Source organism: Protomyctophum parallelum, assembly GCF_964188405.1.
Source record: "Protomyctophum parallelum genome assembly, chromosome: 10".
NCBI lineage: Eukaryota > Metazoa > Chordata > Actinopteri > Myctophiformes > Myctophidae > Protomyctophum > Protomyctophum parallelum.
Window position 1 is genome coordinate 17,191,892 of NC_139704.1, and position 12,020 is coordinate 17,203,911.

At 42.2% G+C, this 12,020-nt stretch overlaps 2 protein-coding genes across 2 annotated transcripts in view; one reads left to right on the top strand and one right to left on the bottom strand.

Annotated features, from left to right (window-relative positions):
- Positions 1-4,731: 4,731 nt before the first annotated feature.
- mkks (MKKS centrosomal shuttling protein) lies at positions 4,732-7,992 on the bottom strand (the record flags this gene model as incomplete). Its single annotated transcript, XM_083774910.1, has 4 exons — positions 4,732-5,160; positions 5,687-5,797; positions 6,531-6,712; positions 6,999-7,992. 4 exons carry the CDS (start codon positions 7,990-7,992, stop codon positions 4,753-4,755), a joined length of 1,695 nt encoding a protein of 564 aa, XP_083631036.1. The 3' UTR covers positions 4,732-4,752.
- A 713-nt stretch (positions 7,993-8,705) lies between these two features.
- Positions 8,706-12,020, top strand: part of slx4ip (SLX4 interacting protein) — a 56,839-nt gene continuing 53,524 nt past the window's right edge. Inside the window, exons 1-2 of the mRNA XM_083774911.1 lie at positions 8,706-8,820; positions 9,021-9,084. Of these exons, the coding sequence (XP_083631037.1) occupies positions 9,058-9,084 (27 nt within the window). The 5' untranslated portion in view covers positions 8,706-8,820; positions 9,021-9,057. The remainder of the gene's footprint in view (positions 8,821-9,020; positions 9,085-12,020) is intronic.

Sequence of the window (12,020 nt, forward strand, 5' to 3'; positions counted from 1 at the left end):
AGCCCACACTTGAGGGGTTCAGATAAAGGTTATTATAGTTTTGAATTTCAGTTCAAGTTGGCTTTAATTAGCCTTTGAAGTGTTTTATTTTACCAGTTGAGTGTTAGTTTTAGTTTCAAGGTGTTGCTCAGAGACGCTTGGATTATAGACTGGGTTTGGAAGGTCAACCGGTGACCTTCTGCTTAACAGGCGGCCCCTCTAAGTTATGCCCCCCCCCTCCCCCTCATAGTGTCATCCAGTGTGCCGGTCTCTTTGTATTGTCCCGGTATGCCTCTAAAAATTCAATTTATTTATTATTTTTGATGGGCGCTAGTGTGACCACAAACACGATGATCACCCCATAGCGAAAAGTGAGGGCAGAAAGGTGAAGACGCCAAAAGTGATTGGCCGGAATGACATTTGTGATGATTTGATTGGCTGAGCACAGAATGTGATGTATGACATGATGATGTATGATGATAAGAGCGCCCCTCACTTCACACAGTGTGATTTATTTTTTTAAAGCTCACGACGCAACAGATTTGTTGTATGACAAAGTTTATAGCACTTAATACAGACACAATTTAAATAATATTTTAGCTGAACAGGATCTCCCTCTTTGAAATACTGTAGCATACATTTAGCCTAAAATAATCCTCTATTAAATCACTTATTTTTAGACAACCAATTAAGCAATTCCAGCACAGTCCCCCTGGGTTATGGGATATAAACAGCTGACAGGTGACAGGGTCGTCCCTCCTGGGTAAGGGAATGGAAAACATAATGACCGTATTTCCCAATAAGATAATAAGATAGTTTTTTAGGGGCACTAGCCACTCCAATGCATGGCTTTTTCAAAATGACGTCATAGGCCAGCCAAGTGTATGGACGTTGTTTAGAGGCCAATTGTAATTCCCCGTCCCCAGCCAAGTCTAATGTTTGTTTAGGGTAAATTATGATGTAATTCGTGCCAGCCAAGTCTATGGACAACGCCGTAAATGATGCAGTAAATGACAACGCAATACGTCATCTCACTGATTTACAGTAAATAGATCTTGTGATAAATGTATTTCATTTTCATGAGAACATCAACATGCCACCAAAAGCCTGGGCTCCCCTCACTTCACACAAGTGTGATCTTTGATGGGCGCTGGCCTCTCCTATGCACAGCTTTGTGTGTGTGTGTGTCAGACATACTGACATACAGTACCTAGACTACATACTGAACATACAGATAAACCATGGTGATGGCTCAGTGTACCGCCTGGCCATAAAGACAGCTTCTTTATTACCGTACGGGAGGGGGAGGAAATAATTTAGTCGAACACGAAGCTGTTGCAAATTGTCAAATGGTTCAATATAACCATGTTCAACCATTTACCATACCATATTACCAATATTATATTAATTTACTACGGTGAGATCCTGGGCGTTATTTTCACATTTTAAAAAGTAACCATTAACTCTTACACTCTCAGAGGTCTGTTTATTACTATAGCAGTGACGGCTGCGGTTGTATCAAACGTACGTTCAGCATTTTCTTTGCCATGATCATCGTCAATGCAACATGTTGTACCCATGGTATCAGCCTTGGCCTACTTTTCAAATCATAATGCTGTAAATCTGCAAAGCCTATTGATGTTCTTGGCAGTTTCTCAAACCAACATCGTGGACGGTGTTGATTTTTACATCAAATTTTGATTTTAGTTTTAGTCATAGTCTCTTGAATAGTTTTCATTTAGTTTTAGTCACATTTTAGTCACCTGGGATGTTTTAGTGTTAGTCTAGTTTTAGTCGACTAAATATAAGATTTTAAGTCGACTAAATCTCCAGTTGATTTAGTCGACTAAAATGTATTTTGGCTGGCCTTGATGCCGTCATAATGACTGTAATGATTCAGCAAGTGTAATGATTTTACACTTGCTGAAAATAGCCGATATACTGTACAAGCTCACTGAGCTTGTAGATTTGCTATTTTCAGCATGCAATCAAGTGTGAAATGACTTCTCTTGTCCTCTAGTCCCTTCCTAACATTTTAGTCTAGATTTTATTTGACGAAATTGCCAATCTAGTCTTAGTTTTAGTCATCATAGCTTAGTTTTCTTTTATTTATTTTTATTTCAAAAGGTAGTCGACGAAAACATTGTCATAGTATTTATTAGTCAACGAAATCAACCCTGCTTGTGGACCATTATTTTCTACATTCATTCTGGGTCTCTGCGTCATGGTTCCACTGAGAAACCCATTTTCTAAGCAACAGAGGGGATTGTGAGAATTCTACTGCCATCTAGAGCATGGATGTAGGGGATTCATAGACAGATAGCATAGTAGGATTTCATTGCATATCATGTCTAGGAACACAGGGTTTGATTTGTAAAGAGTAACGGGGGAGAGAACATTGTTTTAACCATGTAAGCTGTATACAAATGTATCTACAAGTTCAAAACGTATCACAATGTGATAAAACCGAATAAAGAGAGGAGGTTGATCAAAAGCTGGCATGCAATTCATGATTTATTCCAATAGTGTCTAAAGATACTGGATTTGCTTAACTTTTACCATCTATTGACTCAACCTTGGTCCACTCATTTACCGCACACTTGCTCCCTCACAGTGCGAGCACACACACACACACACACACTCACCCTTACTCATATTATGGTACCAACCATTTCCATCTCTTTTCCTCTGATATATTCCTCACATGATTTTGTTCTCCGTTTCATTTTTTATTTGATAATACTAAGCAGCACTATTTAATAAAGAATATAAAATAACCCTGCCTCTTATCTCCTCTTTGTTTAATTAAAATACTTCATAGGACAAAGGGAGAGGTCGTTGCACTCTCCATCTTTCAAAGAAAATGGATTAGAAGGTGACTAATGCCTTATACTGACCTTTCTCAATCACTGCCATTGGCAAGGCTATGCAAAGTAATTGCTTCATTGTATTTATCTCCTCCGAAGCAGACCTTAGATTTGATCCTAATGGCCTTTTCATTAGCTTTTTAATTCAGCCATGAGAAGAGCTTTAATCAATTTTGGACTGAGCCCGATTCTACAAATTTCTTCTAAATCCTGACAGTTTTCTGAAAAACCTGTTTCTATATCGATGGTTCTCAACCTTTTTCATGTCAAGAACCCCTAGAATTATCTGCATTTGGCCGCCAACCCCCATCTGAAAATATGTAGTTCCAGGGACCCCCCCAGAAGCAAATATGAGTTAAAAATGTTCACTGTAAGAATATATATTCAAAGATTTTCTCACATTTGAAAAAGAAAATGAGCTTGTAGATCTGCTATTTTTCAATAGCTAAAGCATAACATAATGCTTAAAACACCAAAAAGGGGTTCCCATCCAGAATGGGTTAAAATGTCTCTCTGCATCTGTTAAAACATGCCAAGCCTCATGCCAAGTCTATCTTATACAAATTAATCTGCTGAAGTTCAATACATGCTATGCTGGCAGTACGCTCATCAATCACATTTTCTCTTTGTCTTTTAATGGGCATTATATGAATGTCTGATACACCATATAGCCTGCCTCGTTGGTTAAAAATCTGCTCTTGTCGTCGAGCAACGTGTGATGTGTGTGCGATGATGTATAAGTTAGGCTTGCTTTTCAGTATTTTGTCACAATACGACTCAATCATTTTAAATTCCTTAAATCTCTATTTCTGAAAACTGTAAGCATTTAGAACTATGAGAGATTCTAAGGGAGTAGCCTACATTACTGTAGTGGTTCTATGGGAGATTCTATGGGAGTAGCCTACATTACTGTAGTGGTTCTATGAGAGATTCTATGGGAGTAGCCTACATTACTGTAGTGGTTCTATGGGAGATTCTATGGGAGTAGCCTACATTACTGTAGTGGTTCTATGAGAGATTATATGGGAGAAGCCTACATTACTGTAGTGGTTCTATGGGAGATTATATGGGAGAAGCCTACATTACTGTAGTGGTTCTATGGGAGATTATATGGGAGAAGCCTACATTACTGTAGTGGTTCTATGGGAGAAGCCTACATTACTGTAGTGGTTCTATGGGAGTAGCCTACATTACTGTAGTGGTTCTATGGGAGATTCTATGGGAGCAGCCTTACAGCCAACTGTAGTAACAACCCTGCTCAATACCAATGAAAACAGTCAAATGAAGAATGAGGTTGATGAGTCTGATACACCAAAATAAGTGGGTCTTGAAGACACCAGAATGTCAGAGACATTCAGGTGTCTTCAAGTGAAGGAATTTAATATGGGATTAGAATATCAAGCTTTGATATACGGTAGTCTTTAATTAAATGTGAACAAACCATTTCCCTGGCTGTTTCCTTGTGTGCCAACGGATGGACCGCATAAAGGGCACAGCCCTGGGTAGGCAACCAGGCCTGGTGGAGATCTGCACTCAAGAGGCACACACTTTTATAGTTTTGTGGCCTGGTGTTAATCCATCCTTTACCAGCTATAAGACCAATTCTGTGTTTTCCTCATAATGCCTCCTTAATCAGTTCATGGGCAAATCAATCCCAGCTAATATTGTAAGACAAGGTAATAAACGTAATGTCCAATATTGGTCAATGAGCTAACAAAATGGTTATTGATAACAATACCAAAAGATAACTAAACTATTGACTGACATCATTGGTTCTATTGTCAGGTATAAACCCTTTACATAAGAATTGTTACATTGAATGTTAAACTGAATTGCAAAAAGAATTGCAGAGCTTTCACTTTTTTCCAATCTACAAAGTACACAGGATTAAATTGCATAGAATAGGCTAGTTCACATCTTGAATAATATACCTAATATCTAGCACGAGATTGGCAGTTTCTACAGCAACCTGTAATGCATTGATTTTGGCTGTGAAAGAGTCCAGCACATTTGGCTGGGTGGCATCATCTGTAGACACAGCTTTAGGGGAAAATGCTGTGTGTTTAGTCCTCAGGTAGGTCCACCTCTCACCGAGTTTCTCCACTAGTCCACAGCCACAGCGGCCCGATTGGACAACGTCTGCAGCGACAGTCCAGCGGTGGCCATTGGTCAGATCAATAACAGGATCTCCACCGTTGTGCTCCAGCGCCCGGGCAACCGACTCCAGAGAGCTGCAGAATGCCTCCAGCCCAAGCAGGTAATCGACCTGTGAGCACCCTACCAATGCCGCTTCCTGCGTCACTTCCGTCAGGCCCTGGGAGGTCACATCATCAGGAGGACATGTTAGAAAGTGAATGTGTAAACCTCTGGATCTAGCAACTCTTCTAAACTACCTAAAGACATGCTGAAATTAACAATGAACGTGTCACATTGCAACACGTTGTGAACTTCGGCCATTTTCAACATTTTAAATGTAATTCAATGAGCATTCAAGAAATCAATAAGCATAGTTTCTGGGCTACAACGTAGCCTGACAGCACATCGCAGGTTTGATTGTGGGCGGACTTCGCGGCCGAAATTGCTACGACCAGCCAGATTTGTCTGGAACCAGGCTATATCCAACCAGGGCCCAGTATGCAAATATGGGTTGAGACATTGTGGAAAGAAATATAATGCTGAGAGGGACAAGACTAATATCCACGCAGTGATATTAATATCGCTACGTGAGGCTAGTGTCACTCCCCATTTCCTGTCACTCCTACTGTCCTATCAATGAAGCCCCAAAAGAAAAGAAAAAGCATAGTTTCTGCACAACTATTTGGTTTAGAAGAGAATCAGACCTTGTTTCTGATGTAAGTGGCTAGGTGGGTCTCAGTGCATCCTCCACCAAGGAGAGCAGATGGCTCCCTCAGACTGAGCCTCAACACATGTTCCGTTTTCTGGCATGCCACCTGAATCATTCAAACACGGAACAGGACTTTTGAAACATCAGGGCAGGGTAGTCTATTCTGGTGGAACTTTTGCCAGAAATAGCTGGTCACAGGTCACAGTGCGTCGCAACGCAACATGTCGTGAGCTTGTAGATCTGCTATTTCTGGCAAATAGATTTTCTGTAGAAGGAAACAAGAGCAGGCCAGGTACAGAGCCTAAGTATAGATGGTTTCAAGGTTAAAGAGACCACCACCCGGGCCATCACCAACAAGTCACGGGTCCAATACCCACAGCGGGCAGTTCTACATGTATATATCATTTATTTAACCAGGTGAAGTTCAATTAAATCAAAGCAGGGATTAGAACACCACAATAAAGATCAGCTATCTTTGCTATATTTGAGAGATAATTATAATTATTTTTAATCTTTGAAGATTTATGCCCAAAATAGGGACGCCAGGTTGAAAGTGGTTAATTTTGTAAATCTGTTAGACCCCCGAGTCCTCAGGGGTCTAATCCTCAGCCCCTTTCTCTATAGTCTCTACACCCAATCTCACCCAAAAACAAGCATTGTGAGCTAATCTGCTAAATATTCACCCCAGAATACGGATGCTAGGTTTCACCTAGCTCTGGTCCATAGCAGAGAAGTCCTTAACGCTATGGACCAGAGCTAGGTTTCACCTAAAATATAATGTTGTGTTGTGTTATGCGTCTTAGCCCGCTTGGCCACCGTGACTGTTTCAGCTTACTTACCTTCAGCTCGCTCAACATGGTCTCATTCCTATGGCAGAGGATCAAAGTGCAGACCGCTGGCTCGTCCAGTGGATGAAGATGCAGCATTGGCTTAGATCCAAAGTGCCTAACACCGAGACCCTTCACTCGCCCATAGGCCTCCGGTGGAATTGCGCCATGTAAGGTGGCTATAGGTTGAGCACCTGGTACATGATGAAAATAAGACACATAGTTATGGGACAGTGCAATACATGTTAGGCACAAACGTCTGTGCCAGGGGAAATATTGGGCATATGAGCTTCAGGCTGGCTACTTGTCAACCAGTAGAGTAGACCATGTCCTATCCTATCAGATACCAGGGTCCAAATTTCTCATTGGAACCACTGGAGCTGTGCTAGTTATATTGTATTGGTTACTATTCATTAAAATAAGTTTGAGATTGCATCGTTAAAAACAGTACAGATGCCTAATCATCATAGCAAGGCCAACCTGTCATTTGGCAAAGTGGCTGTATGAGAGCAATTCCCAGTCTCTCCATCACCACAATACCACGATGCCTCAGGTAATGCTGCAGGACTGGGTGGATGACCTTCTGGCATGCAAAGATCTTCACCTCGTTCTCTGCCATCCGTTTGCCCAGCTCCAGCAGGTGATCCAGGATCTGTGACTCCGAGTCTGCCCCTTCATGCATCTCCAAAGTCCACTCACCGAAATCATAAAGGTCCCCGGAGAGTGAGACAGTAAATAATACAATTTTCAGTGGACCGGAGTGCAGATTCTCCACATTGCTGTGGTAAAGAACATCAGGCATATCCACCACTAACCCTGGAAACACTGCAGAGTCCATCACAGAATGTCCCTCAATGGACATGGTTACTATCTCACCAAGAATGACAGTGCCAGGACAGTCACAGGGTACAGTCAGTAAAAAAGCTTGAACTGCCAGTCTACTCATGTGTAGTGTTTCAGGCTCTGTCAGCACACAGGCTGGCTTGCTGGAGAGAACACTGTGAGCCAAAGTGATCAGCTGTCGACTACTGGAGAAGTCAAGCTCGACCTTACAACCACAATCACCCTGGCGGAGGTAAGAGGTGCACGCGTCCAACAGATGCCTGTTCACGTCGATGGCGACGTTTCGTCTGAGCCCGGACTGTTTGGTCTGGTCGACGAGAGCTAAACAAAGCACGGCCGTAAACAAACCGCAGTCACTGAAACGGGACACGTGGTTGAGGACGGAGGCTGCCACGAGCTTCACCAGGGGCTGCGAGGACGACACGACTTGGAGGAGAACCGAGGAGGTCGAGGTGGTCGTGACGTGCCCCCCTATGTTGTTGTGCAGCTGCTTCAGCCTGCCCGTGGGGCCGTAACAGGACGTCAGAAGCAGCCTCAGCACGCGGAGCTTCTGACAGACGGCAGGATCGTCGGTGGGCTGATCCGTGCACAGCGGCGGCGTTTTCTTGGCGAGTCGAGTCGTCGTCGTCATCGCTCAATTAATACTACTAGCGTTTCAAAATCAACTTATTTATGCTCGGTTACAATGCGTGCTGTTGTTGGCATATTAAGCGTTCGACAGTTCTCCAAGTTATATTGACCACAGTTTCGGAGGGCCGATTGGAGAAGAATGCAGATGATGACCAGCTCATCTTCTGTGATTAAACCTGGATAGAGACAACTATGAAATTGCCTGATCTTCAGAAACAAATGTATCGTTACAGATAACCCTTCTACTGCTGGAAAACGTCCGTGTAAAGTTAAATCGTTGACAACATATACATTTTTACGGTAAGGTAAATAGATTCGAATCGAAACAAAGTAACATTTCAAGATTTACTACAGGCTTTGTCAGGGTTTCCTTGCGTTTCCATAGTAACGCACATAGCGTCGGTAGGGGTCCTTAGGTGCATGGGGTCCTACGACCATTCTCGCGAGATTTCTATTCTATTCGCAGCTGGAAATAAACAAAAAACAATCAACAATCGACATAACGTATACTAAAGGGACATACACAAGATATACATTATACAACGCTCTTACTGCACTGAATGTTAAGGTTATTGTCAATTATTGTACTTGCTCTATTTATTAAAGTGTACACACGTTAGACTATGGAAGAAGAAGTAAGGAGAGTATGACGTAATTTCCATCCTCATGATTCAAAAGTGCTGGCGGGTATGTGTCATTGAGCTTTATATCGATGTATGATCTATCATAGATGACCTTTGATCTCCATTTCATCCTTTGTGTATTTTTTGACAATAGCAATTACAATATTGTGTTGCTGCTTGTAACCGTGACAAGAGTGAAGTAACTGGTAATTGGTTTACTTTTTAACAAACTCACATGAATTTAGTCATGTGCTTTCTTTGACTGGTCTAAAAGTTGTACATGACTGGATTCACGACGTGATACTTAAATGTTTCCCAGTCAATTGTCGCATATTTTACCACAAATAGTGACCTACAAACGTTGCAGTACAATCCTGTGTGATTCAGTGGTATCTCTGTGTTGCAGATCATCCTCTGTGTTTTGACTTGCTGTATCCACCAGAATGCTTCCTCTTAAATTTACCATTAAGGTGAGTACTTGTTTTGTTAACACACACACACACACACACACACACACACACACACACACACACACACACACACACACACACACACACACACACACACACACACTCAATTATTTCATACAAACCTAGCCCTGGTCCAGCGCTTAGAGCGAGTCTCTCTCACTGACACTCATCCACTGCTCACTAGCAGCTTTTCCCACTGTGTGCGAGGGTTTACAATTCCCTGAAAATTAACAAAATTACTTAACTACTCACCGACACAAAGCCTGCTAGACCTTGGTAAAAGTCTATTCTCGAAGCTGGGAAGTGTCTCAGGTCCCCAGCTTCTCTCTAAAATGCACTTTGTGGCATTTTAATACAGCAATGTACCGGACAGAGTCATTTCTTCTACTACGGCATTTCCGGTTTTGCCTGCGCCGATCTGGTTGGATTCATTTTATTTAATGACTAAAATTAAAAAAAACTTTTGTGGGAGGGGGTCAGGCCATTCCGTGCCTGGGTGGCTGTGTTGTAGAAGGAGAATTTCCCATATTTGTTTTTAAAGTGGGTGGTACCAGATTGTTGTTTCCACTTTAGTCAGGTATGAGGGTACATTTTGAATGCCAAACTATTGGCTCCACGGACGACTGACGCGGAGGAAAGCGATTCCGGGAATCTGGCTGATTCCTGGCAAGTCGTCCGCGGAAGTGGAGCTTAATTTCCATCCACCAGCTATCTAAAAACCCGGAAAAAGAAGCTGCGCACAGCCGAGAACGTGCGCGGCTCTTTAGTAAGTCTGGCAGCACCTATAGTCTAGATTTTCGGTGGTGAGGTGACCACCGGAGCTGTAATAACGTTGAGCGGTGGTGAGTAAAAAGGGCTCATCACCGCTCATCACCGCGGCTCAGTGACGTCATGTTGTAGTTCGGTGGTCACCTCACCGCCAAAAATCCAGACTATGAATAACGCTTTACTCTGTCTTCTACCCAGAGTTTAGACTAGCAAAATGGGATGGAAAGAGATGGGTCATGGGCCCCAGGCCGAGAAGTAGTCGAATTAGTTTGTTTTGGGAAGGCTTAAGTGACATTGTGATGTTGGAGAACCAAGAGGTGGAAGCATAGTCAAAGGAGGACTGAATTAGTTCCCGCTAGAGTTTGAGAGAGCACCTTTGTTCACAAAAGAGGAAATTCTGCCCAGAAATCTTTCTTTGATTTACTTTTCTGGTGACTGATATTGTCTAATGTGTGTAGGGGCCGTGGTTTTTCAATTATTTTATTTGTTTATATATAAAAAAAAATAATTTCAAATAAATGAATACCGTAATTACCCATAATAATATAGGCCTAAATGAAACAAGTTATTGAAAATTCACACCCCCCTCACATACTAGCAATCACCACCAGAACCAACAATAGGTGTTTTCGTTTAATTCAACAAGGTTAAAGTGGAGTTAGAATGGGGCATATCTAAGCTGACGTTCTTAATCCAGAGAGATTTACAGTAAGCAAGAACAACACATGGTAATATATCAAAGACATAAAAATAGTCATCAAGGATCATAAGCAATAAAGCAAACTAAGAACCTAACAGGATGCACAGCACCAACGGATCGACATGCGGAAACAACGTGGTCGAACATGCGCTGCTCCCGTGCTTGAGGTTAGGGCTAGGTTCGTTTTTGAGGCTAGGTTAGGTTTTGAGGTAGGTTGTCGGTCTAATGACAGTCAGACCAATAGTATGTCTAAACTAAAGCCTGTACCCGTCTGAAGAGGTGCTGGTGAATATCAAATATCTAATACCAAATGTCTAAATAGGAGTCAAGCAACTTAAAAACTGTCTGGGGTGTTCACAAAAGCCTGAGTAGACGTTAAAGGGACACTTCACCCTTTTTGCAAAAAAATATATGTTAATGACGTTTAGAAGCTTTAGATCACTTTCCTGGGGGTATTTATGTGTGTAATATGTGGTTTTAGTTATTTTAGATTGTAGCAGTGAGCCTGTTGTTTCTGATGTCATGGACACTGGTCTCACTACCTTCCTGGACTACAATTCCCATAATTATTTGGTGCACTGCTCCTCCTTGTGGATAGGGGGAGAGCTGTCTTACTTAGACAACATGTAGTCCAGGAAGGAAGTGAGCCCAGTGTCCATGACATCAGAGACAACAGGCTCACTGCTACAATCTAAAATATCTAAAACCACATATTACACACATAAAGATCTCCAGGAAAGTGTTCTAAAGCTTCTAAACGTCATTAACATATATTTTTTTGCAAAAAGGGTGAAGTGTCCCTTTAAATTGACCCTAAACATGTTTGAAAGTGAACTATCCCTTTAACTTAGCTGTTGTCATGTCCTTGTCTACCTGTAATCAAATGTTTTGCCACTAGAGGGAAGTACAGATACACATTTGAACCACTGACCTGGTTGTCTTTGATAAATGGACATACATACATAGCTGTCTTTATTTGGTGTTATTTTTGGTGTGTCTCAAGACCAACTTGTCTCCCAGACAGGCTTTAGTTAATGAACACAGTGATGTGGGGCGGAGGAATCTCTGCCCCACATAGAAACAAGCAAAGCTGTCCATCCTCGGTCAAACTCCCTGTCAGGAATAATGCACTTCAGATGTTTTTGTTAAGTGCAAAGAGAGCCACCGGTCTACCCTTTTGTTGATGTTTCATTTATTGAAAGTTTTGTGTAAGCGCCGCAAACATTTCCACTGATCTCGCACATCCTCCGTAATGCCATGTGTGCCTAGTTGACCAGATATTGCATTCGCTCTCTTTATTCGTTTCATATGCATGCCTGCATACTGGCTGATACCCCCCCCCCCCCCCCCCCCACACACACACACCCTCCCTTAACTGGTTGTGGGAGAGCAAAGCCCTGGAGGTTCACTAAAGGTTCCTTCCCAGTGGGCACATAATGATACTGTTGTGTTATTCTGCCTGAGAAAA